Raw genomic sequence first — 17,853 nt, 5'->3', positions numbered from 1 at the left:
TTAGATCTGTGGTCTGTGTTACAATTCAACCATTTCTAGGGGCCCTGAATGTCTGGAGGGGCCCCTTAATGGCCCTACTGAGTTTTCTTTGCCTTGATATCCCAGTCTTACAATTCTAGATCTCAGAGGTGCCAACATCAAAAGATTATATAGAGTTAATCCCTTTGAGCTTCTTTGATCTATAAATCAGTCTGCAGCCAAGTTATTATAGAGGTTAAACAGTTAGATATTATTTGGGCTTAATTAATAAAATGGCAGCAAATTTGCCTATTTCATAACTTCATGACCAGCAACCTTATCTCCTCTGGTCTGTTTTAACAGCTTCAGTCTCAGATCAGCTCAGCCCTCCAGGACTGTCAGCAGCTGAAACAGAAACATTAAACTTGTTGGGGAAAATAGACTACATTTGCTTTGCATTGTCCCCGCATGATCACAATGATGTAGTAGGATCCAATTAAATTCTAGATTAATATGGGTTGTTGCTATGTTGTTGTATGGTGTTTTAAGATCTTGTTCAATGTGCCCTTTTTTAAATTTTGAGCCCCTGCCCCTCCAAAGGTCTCTGCACGGCCCTGACTAAATTGTATTTGTAAACAAACAGCTCAAACTCAAAGACTAAACTCACAGCATCAGATTGTAGCTAAGGTAACAAAACAATCTAACTATGAATATTGTTCTTTGAACTTTTACAAAGTAAACTTGTCAAGCTCCTTAAAATCTTACATTTAAATGTTAAACAATTTAAAATCTTTTAATTTATGTATGCTGAAATTGAATCAAATTTAGCAGCATTGGTCATTTCAATAAACAAGTGTTACTTTCATGTATCTGTGGTCTTTGTTAAAATATTAGCATTTATGAGGCCCCTGAAGTCCTGGGGGGCCTGATGGAGCTGCTGACTTAATTTGCATTCAACAGAAGTGCAAATAATTGATATTAATTTTAATTGTATATTTTGATTTGTTGTTTTAAAGACTTGTTGTGGGTTTAAGTAGTGTTTCACTGGTGATGTTTTCCCGTAATGTATAATTACCGAGTGATATTTTAAAATTTCCTGTCACCTTAGCATCTTTTAATACAAAAACACGGTGGACCGCCTCGGCACCCCGACCACCAGGCTTAACAAGTTTTCTGGAGGAAACCCTACTTTTGCTCAGCTTGTGTGTTAACTTTCAATCAGACCTTGCTGTTTAATAATGGTCATTATCATCTCTTAAACAGGGCAGTTTCTCTAAGAGATCTGGTTGGCAGGAAGTATCTTCATCTGAAAAACCATCCTTTACTCAGTGGAGATAGAGACCACGCTAAGGATGTGCTTTTCCTCTTTAATGGGATGGAAAAGATGCAACTTGACTTCCGAATCGGGTCCTCTGAGCTGTGCAGTGATCCCAATGAGCCTCTTCCACCAAGTGTACTCATTGTGAACCTGCTGAGGAAATATCTTCTTCCTGAGGTAAACCATTGCTCATGATTAATGTCTTCTAGCCTTTTGTTTCCAGTTTTCCTTCTTTCTGGTTTAGGTTTATGTGCAGAACTCGGCCATAAGTTGTCTTTTCTGGCCTCTTAAAGCAAAACAGTTAAAGACAAGCAGTACCACACAGAATTTGACTTGTGTGAAGTTTAAATGTACATTGAAACTAGATAGTATATACTGTTTTTATAAAAATTGTATCAATACCTAACTGTACTCTTATAGACTGTCAGAATCACCAAAACCATTTAATCAGAGTAGTGGGCTTTCTCTTCTTTTTTTTATGAAAAGAAAGCAGATTCCACAATATCCTGTCATTAAGGCATATGTCACAGTAAAGAAAAAAAAACTTCTAGTTGGAAGAAATATCAGATTCAATTGAACATTTCATAAAGTTGATACAATCCCACTATATGAAGCTCACAGACTCCACATACTATGAAATGTCCTCCAAAAGCATATCTGATCAGCATAGTACCTGTGTAACCATTTTATTTATGTAGTCAGCAATGTTATTTAATGTAAAACTTTGTTCTTCAGAGAAAAAGATATCGTGCCCAAACCAAAATTATAAATACAATAGGTTAAGGGTTAGCAGATATTGAGTTGTTAAAATATTCCTTGTCAACAGAACATCATTTGTGTGTAATTTTGAAATGTCCAGTTGTTTTCTTTTTTTGTTTTGTTAAACTTCTTTGCTCTGTCTCCTAGGCCAGTATCTTAATGGCCACCAGACTGTCTGCTGTGGAACGCATCCCTCAGAAGTATGTGAGTCGTTATGCACAGATTTGTGGTTTCAATGACCCGGATCGCCAGCGTGCGTACTTCACCAGCCGCCTGCTGCAGAGTGAAGAAGCAGCACAGAACAAGGAGGCCCAGACGCTGATAGAGCTCCTTTACCTCCACCTGCAGAGCGAAAGCCAGCTGGCTGCCGCTTGCTTTCTTCCCTCTTACTGCTGGCTCACGTGCGCTACCTTACACTTTCTTCATTTTACGACGACTCAGGCCCCCATCCGCACTCTGACTGGTATCTATACTAGCTTTTTTCGGCTTAACTTTGGGGGTGAGGTGCTTGGCACAAGAACTGGGACAAGTCCATCCTCTCAGGAGCATCAAAGTTCTTTAATGAGGTATGTTGTCCTTACAGTTGGAAAACTTGCGTTTGATGGTGTGATGAACAAGCGCACCTCTTTCTCAGACAAAGAACTGGAACAGTGGATTGGTGGAAAGACCAAGACGGACGAAGAGCTGCATCAACTGGCCGTGTTCCAGACTGATGTGCTAGACTTCTTCCTGGCTCCTTGTGTAAAGAGTGGAAACCACTCTTCAAAAGAACTCTGTGAAGACAACGAGAAGCTGTACGTGTTTGCTGTCCCAGCCTTGCAGGAGTACCTAGCAGCTCTCTATATAGTTTTAGGGGAAAACAAATCTGCTTTGCAGAAGCTAACCAGCCAGGTGTCTGTAGCCATTGGTCAGGCAAGTGAGGATGTCAGTGCCCTCGTGAACATCCTTTCCAAGTTTATTCCACTCAGGCTCTTTGCTATATTCAACCTGCTTAAGCTTTTTCCAAAGCTTTATGAGAAAATAAGCAGCTACAACAAAGGCAAAATTGCCAGAACTATGGCCGTTGAAATGTTCCGCACTGAAGACAGCCATAACGACGATGTTCTGGATCAAGTGGAGCAAAGCCTTTTGGGAGTCCATGGCCCACAACCACAGCAGTTTGATGACAGCAAATCTTTTGAGCTTTACCCCATCTTCATGGGAGGACTGTTACAATATAGTAATCGGGTACTTCTTCAGCAACTAGATTGCAATGTCCAAAGCACCACGGTTGTTCAGATAACACGTGCCCTCAGGAAGCACCTTGTAAGAGGTAAATACACACTCTGTCCAGTTTCTCATTGCGACATGTGAAGCCGATATTATCGTTCGATCTTACCAACCTCAGAAGAAGGGTAAAAATCAACCACTGTCCTCTTCTGGTGGGCCGGTCTGTCAGTCCGGCCCACCAGGTCATGTCTGCACGTTTTCAGTTAATAGTCATCCCACTGAGTGACGTTCTTGTTGTATTTAGCAAAATTTCAGACAAAAAAATTCAGACATTTGGGCCAAAGTCAGAATCGGTAGGTCAGGCTTTTTAAAGATCGGTGATCGGCCAGAAAACTACAATTGGTGCAGCCCTAATTTGAAACCTACTACAAATCCTTAACCATCCAAACAGACTGTTAATCCTATAGGCCAATAAGTGTTTTTGAATTTGGACTATAAATTACACACAACTATTTTAGCACAGAGTATGAATGATGTAATGCCCTTATTAATTGATGAAGACCGGAGTGACTTTTTGAAAAATAGACAAATGCACTATAATAGTAGGGGAGCCCTACATATCTTTATCTTTATCTGCAGATCATAACTTTTAATTTCCACCCAGAACAAATCTTAATATCCAAATACAAGTTTTATTGGAATTCATCGAATTTGTTGAAAAGGCCGTCACTCATTTTCTACACCTAGAATGGTAACCAAAGAGATGAAAGGATTTCTTAAACATGCATGAAAGAATAAAACAAACACTCCACATATGTTTTTGATGAGGGAATAACATTGTAGAATGATATATAGCTCCAAAAGGTGGATTTTACATAAGACTGTCCATTTAAGGTATTGGTAATATTAACACCTAAATACACTGCTCAAAAAAATAAAGAGAACACTCAAATAACACATCCTAGATCTGAATGAATGAAATATTCTCATTGAATAATTTGTTCCTTACAAAGTTGAATGTGCTGACAACAAAATCACACAAAAATCATCAATGGAAATCAAATTTATTAACCAATGGAGGCCTGGATTTGGAGCCACACACAAAATTAAAGTGAAATGTTCCCTTTATTTTTTGAGCAGTATATTTGATGATAGTTGTTTTCCTTTCAAATGTACATTTTTTCTTAGATTTTCCTGAGGTGAGTAATTGAAGTTTAATTTATATTGGAACTTGACGCCAAATCTGTGGAAGGAAGACATGAGGTTAGGCCGGCCATCAGGGTCAGACAAGGTCACCAGGACATTGTCTGTCATTCTCTTAAATTCACGCTTAATTTTTTAAACAAGTGGCTCTGTAGATGGTGCAAATAAGACCAGGCTTATTGGTCTTCTTTCCAAAGAGATTGTGTTTGAAAGTCTGCCATTTATTTTAATGTGGCTCATTGGCAAGTTGTATATGGACTTCTGACATTTTTGTGTCTGAAATTTGGTATTAAGGCCAAATGGATGTAAGACCAGGTACTGGTTATTCTTGGCCAGTCTTAGAAATGATCAAGCAGGACAAACGTAGATATGTGTTTTAATCGTGAGTGCCAGACTCATATTTCAATGCCCATCCTTTACATTTAAGGTAATAAGTTGGCCTACCATGAACTATCCCTGGAACTGGTACTTTCATATTTCTTTTCACTAGGAGCAACCACTCACTCTTACATTCCTTTAAGATTTCTACTTGAAATAAGTCATCATTTTTGAAAAAAATAATTACAGCTGCAAATAAGATATCCTACTGCCTTTACTAAATAATTTAGCAAACAGACTTCTTTCTTTATTCCAGAGCTAAGTAAGCCTCAGCCACCAGAGGAGCTGATGGATCTGCTAGTCCTTTTGTATGAGTTTCAGAATCCCAGACTGACTGTAGAGGTGCTGTCCTCAATCAAAAGCATTTGTCTAACCAACGTTCGGATGACTTCACTCAAATGCTTCATATTGAGCTCTGTCCTTTCATGCGCGTCTGCAAGGTAAAGTTCATTTTTCACCCATTTGAATAAATAAAATCTCCTTTTCCTCTCTAGAAAAACTGGTAAAAAAAAACAACTAAGATCTGAGTTCTATGTTACAAACACATATGAAGATATGTACATTGTTTGTGAAAACCTGTAACCTAAATTTGTAAAGAAATTTCAAAATGAGCTTTAGACTCTCTTTGTTTATTGTTGGTGGCTGTAAAATTGTGTTGATTTGAATGTTTTTTGTTTGTTTGTTTCTTTTCACAGTTATCACCTGAAGGAGCTGGACCTGTCCTCCTGCCTCCTGACTCATAACATGCTGCAGATGTTGGTGCCGGCTTTCAGGCATGCACACAGCCTCAAGTAAGACCAGATATCAACGGAGGTCTATCTTTGGCACAGTGCTTTAACAATATGTGTATTTTGGCATTTAAAAAAATAGAAACACTTAATTTATATTAGAATTGTATGTAAGTATAAATGGCCATCAGTAACAGAGCAAAGAGGTTTGCTGTTTTTTGTTTACTGAAATGGGTCAAAGTAAAGTTGTGGGTCCATCTTCATCTAGGAGTGAGAAAACCTCCTTAATATAACAATAAAAGCTTCTCTAATTCAAACTGGACCAGCAAATGAGTGTTTGAAAATCTGAATGTTCAATTTCTTGTCTAACAATCATTGACTGTAGCAGACCCATAATTGCAGTCGTTTTTGCCTTGTGTTAACAGCTATTAGCTGTTTATGTTGTGTTGTTGATTTCAGTCTGCAGTTCAACAACTTGGGTCCTGATTCCTGCATCCTACTGAAAGATCTGCTTCTGGACCCCAAGACCTACATTAGTTCCCTACAGTAAGACACTTACGTCAGGGTTCAGCCGTGGGTTCATGTTCGGCTAGGAGTTATTCAAAGGCCTGTATGTCACACATTTAGAAATCTTAAAGCACATTAAGCTGATCAAAAACCTTTTAGAAATTCTCACTTTGCATTTTTTCTTCATGAAAATGAGACGAAGCATAATTCTAAGTAAACTGCAGACAGGCTTATTTTTTCTGGAAGACTCTTCTCTTTTTGTCTGAAAGGCTTTTTTAGTTCTGAACCTGGCAGGAAGTTATAGGCTCATAGTTTATGCATTTGCCAGTTCTAAAGTAATTTTTTCAATTTAATTTAATTGAAAAATTAAATTAAATTTTATTTTTAAACAAAACAAACAAAATAACGAAATTATCATTTTGAACATTTTAACGTCAATTTTCCTTTTGAAAATGTGCAAAATATTTTGAGATATTGTCCGCAAAGAAAGTGTAAACCAAAGTAAATATACATTTAAGTATATTTATTTGCATTTTTATCCGATTTCATTAATTAAGTATATTAATGGTAGTATTTTTAATTTTACGATATTGTCTCAGCATCTGGTGTTGCCTTCCAGGCTCTGTGATAACCCACTGCTGGACTCTGGAGTCCGCATCCTGCTGGAGGCGCTGCCCCAGAACCAGTCTCTGATCTACCTGTCCCTAATGCACACTGGGCTGGGCAACAGCGGGGCTCTGGAGCTGGCTGAGAGGCTGCCGCAGCACACAGGGCTGCAGGAGCTCAACGTGGCTTACAATGCTATCAGCGAGGAGGCAGCTGTGGCTCTGGTTGACGCCTGCAGGGAGCATCCCACCATCCACACCTTACAGTATGTGTCTCCTCACTGCACTAACTGTATTTATAAGTAGTTCTGGTTGGATTTAATTTCCTCCTTTTTCTCATTGAACGTTTATGCAAAAAAATAAAAATAAAAATCAATGCTTTGTTGTAACGACAGCGAGTGTGAGACATGTATGAGCTTGAAAAAGAAAAACAAACACACAGGAAGTAAATAAATACATTCAGAAGGTTTCAAAAACAAGTTAAAGGGGTTTGGAATGTTAGTGAAGCTGTGGTATGAATAATTACTCAATGACTTAAGTTTTCTCAAATGGTGCTGATTAGCAAAATACAAATGGTTTAATGGACAGAAATGCATAACTTATTTTAATCTGTTTTCTAAGTCACACCAGTTTGGATTCAGGATGGATGCATTGGGCTCATAATCAGGCGAGCAAATGCTTTATGCTACTCTGTCCAGAAAAACAGAGAGAAAGCATCAAGGTATTCACAGCAATTTCTCCAACTATATCAGGAGAGTAAATAGAAAGAGTGAAGAAAGGTGGCCAGTAGAGATACACTGACTTATCTGCACTGATTTCCTTAATTTTGGGAGATTGTGATGGACAGATACTTACATGTGAAGCCGATCTTATCCCACAAGCTTATCTTCCTCAACAAAAGTTTAAAAGTCAAACATTGTCCTCTTCTGCTCTGCAATGAGAGAAGTTTGACTGTGAGCAGAAGTCATGTTGTTGTGGGGACCTCCATCTGAAGCCATTTTCAGGATGCCAGGAACATGGATAACATGATAATCAGTAGGCTGACGATCTCTGCTGTGGATGGGAGCGTTCAGAGACATCAGGTGACAGGTTTTACAAATGAATCTATATTTGTAAGTATGACTGTTTTTGTTTTCCTCAACAAATTGATTCAAATTTAGTAAAATCCTATGATATGGGAGACTTCAGTTGTTCAGAAGTAAGTAAAGATCTAGATGGAGATGATTTCTGACGTCATTCCTGGTGCAGACCGTGCAAACAGCAACATATTTAATGTGTTTAATGACTGCTACCAGAACTATCTGCTGAGACAACGGTGTGACCATACCTATCTGAGCCCAAAGAACGGCTTAACGTTGAGCTGATGAAGGTACATGAGAACAATATAGTGCTGCATTTTCAGAACCAGGTTCAAACGAGGTGATTCTTCCAGTTGTATTGAGTTTCAAGCTCTAGATCAGTGGTTCTTAACCTGGGTTCGGTCGAACCCCAGGGGTTCGATGAGTCGGTCTCAGGGGTTCGGCGGAGCCTCTGCCGCGGAGGAAAAGACACACTTATGAAAAGTGATGACGCCCCGCTTTGCCATCACTTGCTGCAGAGGATCACGTTACATTGATTAGCCAATCAGAGCTGCGGAGGAGCACTGATTGAAGGAGCTCCACTCAGCATGGATTTGAACTTGTGTCTTTAATTACTTCAGCAAAGCTCACAGTTTTTACCAAATTCTGTAGCTTTCGGTGTACAGTGATCCCTCGCTATAACGCGGTTCACCTTTCGCGGTCTCGCTGCTTCGCGGATTTTTTTCATAGTGCATTGTGTTCTGCGTCCTGATTGGTTAAACAGTCTCCGAGCTCCACATTCAGGAGATGAAAGCTAAAAACTTTGAATGCCTGCTGGAAAAACTGTGGCCAGAATAAGCGCAAAACCCGACCAGAGGCTCGCTTGATGAAATCCATCGCTCTGCCGTAGATCCAGCTGTGAATCTCTCGGGGCAGGTTGGAGGAGACGCTTTAATGACATGACTCCGAATCAGTGGCGCAAAAAAGGGGGTATGCAGCGCATGCAACGAATAGGGGCGCAGCACCAGAGGGGGCGTCAAAACCCCGTCTGGAGGGGGCGGCGCGCCGATTATGTTTTCCCGTAAACTTCAGCGCGCCTTATGCTCCTTCACCTCGCGCACGTGACGAGGTAAATGTGGCGAGTTTTACCTTTCACGTAACTTCGTCTCGGGAGGGTAGGGGGGGAAGCGAGCGTATGTTTTCCACGCTCCTTCAACCTTCCTTCGGGGGAGAGGGGGATCGGGGGGCGCCGATTTATGTTTTCGCATCCACCTGAATAATGTGTAGTTACGCCACTGCTCCGGATCACATTAAGGCCCGATTGATGAACAGGTTTTGTTCTTTGGTTTCAATGTAGAGTATTTAATTATGCTGTATAATAACTGTAAAAATTAAAGGTAACTACTTCGTGGATTTCACTTATCGCGGGTTATTTTCGGGACGCAACCCCCGCGAAAAACGAGGGATCACAGTACTTCTAAATCTGGTCCTTAGTCGCATCTTTCGGGCCAGCTACTGCCTCTAGTGGCGTGGGGGTGGTAACACAACTAATATAATTACATTACTAAATCAGAATACCGCAAAGTCTTAATTATTTATTGTTAATTTTTCATTCTCTTAAGAATGTAGAGCTAATTAAATGATCTAAACAAGACCTTAAAGTGGTTCTAGTTTCTATCGATGGCCAACCTGTTGAAACTGTGGCAAATTTTAAATACCTTGGCTCGTTCCTGGACAGTCAGCTCAACCGTTCTGAAAACACTGACTATATTTTGAAGAACTGTTCTCAGAGACTTTAAGAAGACTTAGTGATCTTGGGGTGACCCAACTAGACTCTAGTTGAGTCGAATAAGGTGTTTCTGTGAAACAAAGACACAAACATGACTGGCTTGGATTAAATCTTTTTGCTCTTGAAAATGTATCCAAAGAATTTTAAGAAGTGGTGTGAAGCTGTCTGATAGGTATTTTCCTTGAACCTTCATTAAAAGAACCGCAGACAACGTATATGAATTTTATGACCAAGCTTTTGCAAAAGGAGAAGTCTCAGCAAACTGCTCCTCTGAGCAAGGGTTCTAAAGACCCTTGGTTACGGCTTGTCTTTTATTATCAAGTAAAAAGAAGGAGGATAGACAGCAGAGACAAAATACTACTGCACACAGACAGTTTCTAAGGTAGGGAGTATTCCGATTGATAAGGCACCTGTGGAAACATAATTTAAGGTCTGGGAAACGCATAGATATCTTCACATGAAGACGAACAGGCAGATGTGACCTCCAGGTCAGTTTATACACGCATAAGGAAGAGAACACTTTAAACTGAAAATCACAATAATACTGAATGTTAATTAACTATTGATTAACATTAGACTGAATATGAACTAAAGTAATAAAATTATAATACCAAAAAATCTCTAACACTATCATTTCTTTGCTGTGAGAAACATTTGGTTTTCCAAGAGCCAATAAAGGATCAAACTGATAATGTCACAATGATAAATTTTCATAGAAAAGTTTTGAACTTCTTGTCACCTGAGGTGTGAGATTTCTGCCAAATTAGCCATAAGTTCATCAATTTTATTTTTCTATTTTCCATTTATGCAATATCATAAAATTAAGATGTAAATGCAGTATTTTAAATTGAATACTGCATTGTAAGCAAATGTGTGAAAATGTCTAGCATTGCAATTACCGTATTTTCCGCACTATAAGGCACACCTAAAAACCTTCAATTTCCTCAAAAGCCGACAGTGCGCCTTATAATCCGCTGCGCCTTATATATGGACCAATATTGAGCCACAACAGGTCTAGCAACTACGGTAAGCAGCCGCCGACTTCATTTTCGCCCGTAGAAGAAGAAGCGCGCGGTGCATGCTGGGATAGTTGTCAGAATGCTGGTTTGTAATCTATTAATAAAGTTTGACTGACCTATCTACCTACCGACCGTCTAGAATCAGGTTGTCTGCAGGTCATTTAGCACCACGTTCTCCACGAACATGCTGTGTGCGAATGGAGAAGAGTGACCATCATTCGGCCACGCCCCGGCCCAGTCGCCCACCGGAGTGGGACTGTTTTATTGACATTCTCTTTAGTGCAGCTCCATCTAGTGGATGCATAATGTAACTCCAGCCTCTACTGCAGCATCTATTCTATGCGCCTTATAATGCGGTGCGCCTTGTATATGAAAAAAGTTTTAAAATAGGCCGTTCATTGAAGGTGCGCCTTATAGTGCGGAAAAACACACACACACACACACAACGTTCATAAATGTATTTATGTGTCTTATAAGAATGTCAGTCTGTGAATATGTCTGTGTCCCTGTGCAGCTTGTATTTTAATCCTATCACTGATGAGGGGAAGCAGTCGCTGTATGGCCGGGGTGTAACCGGTAACCAAGGCAACAACCAACAAGTCAAAGTCCTGGCGTCTGTCACTGAAGGCTCGGACATCTCAGGTGGTTGGCACCCCATCCTGAAAGTGATACAAGAGAATGCTTCATCCTGGGACCACAAACGGGTCAAGCAGCAGCTGAAGGTACACACTTTTTCTGCTCTGTCTTTTGAAGGAGGAAGACGCACTTTCTCTGTCTCCCTGCCCTCCCCGTCTTCCCTGCTCAGCATCTGTGTCCTGTGTTTTTAGAGTCTTCTTTGCATAGCTTCCGAAGTTGCAAATTATGGATCTGGTCAGCTGGTCTCCCAATGCAATTGATAAAAGTTTTTCCCCTGGGAAACCAGGAAAAGGGGAACACTCGTGTCCCGACGGATACGTCTTCGCTGGATACACAATGGATTCTGGATGGAAGTGGAAGACCGTGTGTCTGACGACCCTGTCAGTCGAGGATGTTGAAGATGTGTACATGATTGGATTTATGATAACAGGTTTTCTGCATATTGGAGTTGGCGGCTACCTGGCTTATCGGAAATTTCGGAAGATGTCGGCGGCTGTTTTGGCCTCCCCTGGTTGTTATGTCTAAAGAAGGCTCTGTTCTGCTGCCCCCTCTCCCTGAGAACATCTCTGGCCCTGAACTGATAAAGCTGGTGGTGAACTCCAAGATCGCACAGACAATTGCATGCTTCAGTTGGGGTTCATGGTCTGACACACACATAACTCACATGAGACCCATATGCATGTCACACCTCCTCCTCGTACCTGGCTTGTTTTGTCTATATGTGTTTATATGTGCTTAAGTGCCGAGGTTATTTTTTTATTCTTGCAAAGAGCAGAGTGTGAGACAGGCTGGTTCTATTTCATCCCTACTGACCGCCAGAGGGCGGTGCTGAAAGCACTGAATGTTCCTTTCGCGCATGCGCTGTTCGAGCAATAATGTCAACAGAGTCACACCTGTGACACATCGGATGATCAATCAGAGGCTATATAGCATGACGTCATCCGAGGCTCTGTTCCTCTTTTCTTCTCGCGTGCGGTTCGTTTCGTATGGCATCAGCCTTTTGGATTTCTGAATCTTTTGCCGTCGTTGGACGCCCGACTGCCTGTTGGCCGGAGTTGCGGGGTATCGCCCTCCGAGGGCTGCGACGGATCTTCATTTAAGGAACTGTTTGTTGGTGATGACAGCGTTTCCGCCTCCTCTCCCAACTCACAGCTTAGCCCCACTGTGTTTGTAAACCTGTTGGAGTTTAGCTAACGGTGTTAGCCTTTCTTAGTTTGATGGTTTGCTTTAATTGGTGACGGTAGCGTCTCGCCCCCTCTCCCAATTTTAGCTACCTTATAAGCGGTTTGTTAATACTTTGATTGGTGACGGGAACCTTTTTTGTCCCCTCTCCCAGTTTTATGTGGAATTTTGTCCTGTCCGGCCGTGGCGGACACCCTCAGCCTTTTTTTTTTTTTTTTTTTCTCGTCCTATACTGGACGTTGCTGACCGCGTCTGCCTGCAGTTGGTCTGCTGGTCTTTTCTGTAATTGGTGACGGTAGCGTCTCGCCCCCTCTCCCAATTTCAGCCAATTTTGTGATCGTAGCTTTGTGCTGGGCTTACCTGACTCTTCGTTTGCTGCTTAATTGGTGACGGCAACGTTTTTGCTCCCCTCTCCCAGTTTAGTTTTTTTTCCTTATTCTGGACATAGTTGACGGGGTCAGCCCCTTTGTTGCTCTTTTATTCTCTGCCCTTCTCCCAATCTTAGTCTGCTCTGTCTGCCTGTGCTGAGACTCGCTTCACTGTTGGACATGGACAGCTCCCACTGTTGTTCGGATTGTGGAGCTGTGCTTCAGGCAGATGATGGTCATAACCTGTGCCCTGCCTGCCTCGGGCATGATCACCTGGTTGAGGCCCTGTCGGATAAGCCCTGCATGAACTGCAGCTACATGCCCCATGCAATGAAGGTGGCTCGACTGGCCCAGTTACGCCCCGAGTGTGGACATGACCTTCCACCTTCTGGGCAGGTGGCCGTGCCTAGGCGCTCTAAGCGAAGGACTGAGGCCACAGCCTCTGTGGCTCCTCCTAAGAAGAAGCGAGCTAAGTCTGACCAGGGTCTTTCCACAAGGGTTGAGCGGTTGTCTGCAGAGTTGGCGGAGATGAAATCCCTTTTTCAGGCACGTCAGGTGGAGGCTCCCCTGACTGGGTTCCCTTCCCCACCTATGCCAGAGTTGGCTGTGGAGGACGATGTGCTGTCTTTGGCTGCCTCTGCCTCTCACTTTGGGAATGAGGAAGAGGAGGCACAGTCGTCTCGCGCTTCAGAGACTGGCTCACACTCTTCATCTCAGAGTGCAGCTAGTGGGGCTGGTGACAGCTCAATGCGAGACATCATGCGTATGGCTTTGAGACAGCTGCAGCTGGATGTCCCGCGAGAGGTGGACTCCGCTCCTGGCAGTGCCTTTTTCAGGCGTGGCCGAGGCCCTACTCCCTTTTCTGTCCCTCCATTGGAGGAGTACCTCAGGGAGTTGCATGCTTGTTGGCGGGACCCTAAAGCCTTTTCAAACCTCTCCCCAGATGGTCGAGTGTTGGCAGCTATGCATGAGTCGGTCAAGGCGGGCTTGGACTGCATGCCTGCGGTTGAACCTGCTGTTGCCTCGCTCATCGTGTCTCCAGATGAAGCACTGCGTGATGATGTTCGGTGCCCACGGGCTCAATGTCGTATTACAGATGACTTCCTCTGTAAGGCATATAATGCTGGAGCACGTGCCGGCCGCCTTGGCAATTCCTTGGTGCACCTCATGTTTGCACTTTCTGCATCCCTTCAGGATACCAATGGGGCAGATGCAGCTATTGGCTTTAGCGATGCAGCGCTTCAGGCCTTTGCATTGATGTCCAAAGAGCTTGGGCGTGTGATGTCTTTTCTGGTCCAGGCTCGCCAACAGGTCTGGCTGGCTCAGTCCACGTTGACTGAAACATGCCGTAGGACCCTCCGCAGTGTTCCTGTTGTGCCAGGGGAGTTGTTCGGTTCTGCTGCCTTGGAAGCGCTAGACCGAACCGTTCAGGCGCGGCAGACTAGAGAACAGCTTTCAGGCCTCAGCAGAGGTATGCCCCCTCCTCATCGTAATCCAAGGCGCCCAGCGGCTGGCCCCAGTATTCGGCCGCTGCCTCAGGGTTCTGCTCGGCCTAGTGGGTCTTACCCTCGTCATGTAGAGCGGAGATCCAGCAGGGACTTTCGTGAGCTGGTCCGCCAACCGACCAGACACACCCGGGCCGCAGACGTTGGCCACCGCCCCCCCAGACCACCTAGGGGTCGGGGGGAGAGAAAGTGAGGCCACCAGGCCGGCCGTCGGATATTTTTCTCATCAGCAGCTCAGTTACTGGGCTGCTCTCGCTGTGGATCCATGGGTGGTTGCCACTCTGACCCATGGTTACCGGCTACAATTCTGACGGTGGCCTCACATTTCACACCGGGTCAGGGTGACCGTCATTGCCGACCCGGTGAAAGCGCAAGCCCTGGACCAGGAGCTTTCCGCCCTCCTGTCCAAGGGTCCAATCGAGGGAGTGGATCCTCTGCGGCAACCCAGAGGCTACTATTCAACGTATTTTCTCGTGCCAAAAAAGACGGGCGGATTTTGTCCCATTTTAGATCTCAGGGGACTCGATCAGTATTTAAAGGTCCTGCCTTTTCACATGCTCACGACTGCAGAGGTTCTGCGGGCTGTGATAAAGGGAGAATGGTTTACATCAATCGACCTTACAGATGCGTTCTTTCATGTACCTATTGCGGCGGAACATCGTCGCTTTCTCAGGTTTGCCTATCGGGGTCGCCACTGGCAGTTCCGTGTGCTCCCGTTCGGCCTCTCACTGTCCCCGAGGGTGTTCACTCGGTGCGTGAAGGCGGCCCTCTCTCCTCTGCAGGCCCAAGGTATGAAGGTTCTGCCATACCTCGACGACTGGCTTCTCTGCGCCCCGTCTCGAAAGCAGGCATCTCGCGATGCGAGTCGCCTGCTCGCTCATGTGTCCCGGTTGGGCCTCAGGGTGAACTTGAAGAGCTGTCTGATTCCTTCACAGACAACCACTTTTCTTGGGGTGATTTTGGATTCTCCCTCCATGACAGCCTACCCATCTGTCCAGAGGGTGGACGATATTCTCCGACTGGTGAGTCGATTCAGGCTGGGCAGGCAGCTTTCTTACATCGTCTTCCTGCGGCTGCTGGGCAAACTAACATCAGTTACTCGGGTTGTGCCCCTAGGTCTGCTGTCTTTGCACCCTTTGCAGAGGTGGATCAACAGCTGGCACCTGGATTCGAGACTACACAGGCATTGCAAACTTGTGGTAACGTGGCCATGTCTTCGTGCCCTGAGTCCATGGAGAGACAGGGCCTACTTGTCCAGGGGCGTGTCCATGGGGGTGGTTGTGTATCGCAGGGAGGTGGTCACGACAGATGCCAGCTCCATGGGATGGGGTGCTGTGTGGCAACACAGGGCGGTCCAGGGCCGCTGGTGTCCACAGGATCGCTCCAAACATATAAATGTATTGGAGCTGCATGCTGTGCATTTGGCTCTCAGGCACTTTTTGCCCCACCTGCAGGGGAGGCATGTCCTGATTCGGTCAGACAACACCTCTGTTGTCTACCACATCAACCACCAAGGTGGCACCAGGTCAGCACAGCTTCTGAAGGAGTCCCAGGATCTCCTGGAATGGGCGTCTGTTCACCTATCCACCCTGCGGGCGGTGTACTTGCCAGGGCTGCGCAACCAGGTAGCAGACTCCCTTTCCCGACAGGCGCCGGCTCCGGGAGAGTGGTCCCTCCACAGCGATATAGTTCGCCTGATCTGGGACCTTTTTGGTCAGGCAGAAGTCGACCTGTTCGCCACGGAGGAGTCGACTCATTGCCCTCTATGGTTTTCCCTTACAGGGGCGGCAGGTGCGCTGGGCCAGGACGCCTTGGCCCACCCTTGGCCAAGAGACCTCCTATATGCCTTCCCCCCCTTTTCCCTGATATGGCCGACTCTTCAGAGGGTTCTCGAGGAGGGCCACAGGATGTTGCTGGTGGCTCCATTTTGGCCGGCACGGCCATGGTTCCCTCTTCTACGGAGTCTGTGTCACGGTGTCCCATGGTGTCTTCCGACCAGGAGGGATTTACTGTCTCAGTTGGGGGGTCAGATATGGCATCCCGACCCTCAACGCCTCCGGCTGTGGGTGTGGCCACTGGGAGACTTGAACAGCAGCTGACTGGGTATTCAGGTCCTGTCAGGCACACTATTTTGAGTGCCAGGGCATTCTCCACTCGTCAGCAATATGACAACAGATGGCGTTTGTTTTCCCGGTGGTGTTCTGCCCACAATACTGATCCAGTAACCTGTCCGGTTCCCACTATTTTGGAATTTCTTCAGTCGCTTCTTGATGAGGGATGCTCTCCTTCGACGCTTAAGGTATATGTAGCGGCTATATCATCTTGTCATGCTGACGTTGATGGCTGTACAGTGGGGAGCCATAAGCTGGTTTCTCTTTTTTTGCGTGGTGCTCGTAGGCTGCACCTGCCAACAATTCCGGGAGCACCAGTTTGGGACCTGTCCTTGGTCCTCAGTGCTCTGTGCCGCCCTCCATTTGAGCCTTTGGTTCATACAGACCTCAAATGGGTGTCATGTAAAACGGCTTTTTTGTTGGCTATTGTCTCCGCTAAGAGGGTCAGTGAGCTACATGCTCTTTCTGTCAGCCCGTCATGTCTCAGATGGGGCTCAGATGGTTCTGGGGTTACCTTGTGGCCAAACCCGGCGTTTGTCCCTAAAGTGCTTTCTCGTTCTCATTGTAACCAACCATTGAGGTTGGCGCGTTTTCAGCCTACGTCAGGGGAAGCTGACGATAGTTCTGAGTTACTGTGCCCAGTGAGGGCACTGGAAGCCTATATTGCAGCCACTGCTGCTATAAGGCGCTCGGACCAGCTTTTCTTGTGTTATGGGGGCCCGAGATTAGGTTGTCCTCTGTCCAAACAGCGCCTCTCCCATTGGATCGTGGACGTCATCTGCCACGCCTACACTGCAGGGCATCGCCCCCGGCCAGTTGGCGTGAAGGCACACTCTACCAGGAGTGTTTCCACTTCCTGGGCAGCCTTGAGAGGGGTTCCACTGGAAGCTATATGTGTGGCGGCATCATGGGCTTCTCCGACCACGTTCACTAGATTTTACAATGTGAATGTGGCCTCCTCTCATTCTCTGGACCAGGTTCTTTTATAGGGGTCCTCTGGGTCTCCTCATTGAGGTATGTGCTCAGGATTCCTTGTGACATTGCTGGTATTAGTCATTCAGTGCTTTCAGCACCGCCCTCTGGCGGTCAGTAGGGATGAAATAGAACGAAAGTTACGTATGTAACTACGGTTCTATGAATCCCGGATGACCGCCAGAGATTCTCTGTCACTCAGAATCCTTGCATTTCGCGAGAAGATTCTGTAGGAACAGAGCCTCGGATGACGTCATGCTATATAGCCTCTGACTGATCATCCGATGTGTCACAGGTGTGACTCTGTTGACATTATTGCTCGAACAGCGCATGCACGAAAGGAACATTCAGTGCTTTCAGCACCGCCCTCTGGCGGTCATCCGGGATTCATAGAACCGTAGTTACATACGTAACTTTAGTTTTTTTTCCTCTCCTTACCTGATGTTTTACTCTGTTCTCACTCTGAAATGCTTTTCCTCTCCTTCTTCTCTAAAGGTTTTCCTCCGGGACCTGGAGTGGGGACGTGAGAAGCAAACGAGCTTCTGGAG

The 17,853-nt window shown here is 45.0% G+C and overlaps 1 protein-coding gene across 1 annotated transcript in view; it reads left to right on the top strand.

Moving 5' to 3' along the window:
- The window catches only part of nlrx1 (NLR family member X1), a gene marked incomplete at its 3' end in the record, with an annotated part of 32,858 nt that extends 15,007 nt beyond the window's left edge, over positions 1 to 17,851 (top strand). The window contains exons 5-12 of the mRNA XM_015053297.1: positions 1,222 to 1,453; positions 2,183 to 3,347; positions 5,082 to 5,265; positions 5,521 to 5,616; positions 6,013 to 6,099; positions 6,680 to 6,931; positions 11,046 to 11,253; positions 17,801 to 17,851. Coding sequence (XP_014908783.1) covers positions 1,222 to 1,453; positions 2,183 to 3,347; positions 5,082 to 5,265; positions 5,521 to 5,616; positions 6,013 to 6,099; positions 6,680 to 6,931; positions 11,046 to 11,253; positions 17,801 to 17,851 — 2,275 coding nt within the window. The remainder of the gene's footprint in view (positions 1 to 1,221; positions 1,454 to 2,182; positions 3,348 to 5,081; positions 5,266 to 5,520; positions 5,617 to 6,012; positions 6,100 to 6,679; positions 6,932 to 11,045; positions 11,254 to 17,800) is intronic.
- Between the last annotated feature and the right edge of the window lie 2 nt (positions 17,852 to 17,853).

Source organism: Poecilia latipinna, unplaced genomic scaffold (genome assembly GCF_001443285.1).
Source record: "Poecilia latipinna isolate Pla-1442-1.1 unplaced genomic scaffold, P_latipinna-1.0 Scaffold1173, whole genome shotgun sequence".
NCBI classification, from domain to species: Eukaryota; Metazoa; Chordata; class Actinopteri; order Cyprinodontiformes; family Poeciliidae; genus Poecilia; species Poecilia latipinna.
The sequence above is the reverse complement of the archived record's forward strand: the minus strand, read 5'-3'. Positions and strand labels throughout refer to the sequence as shown.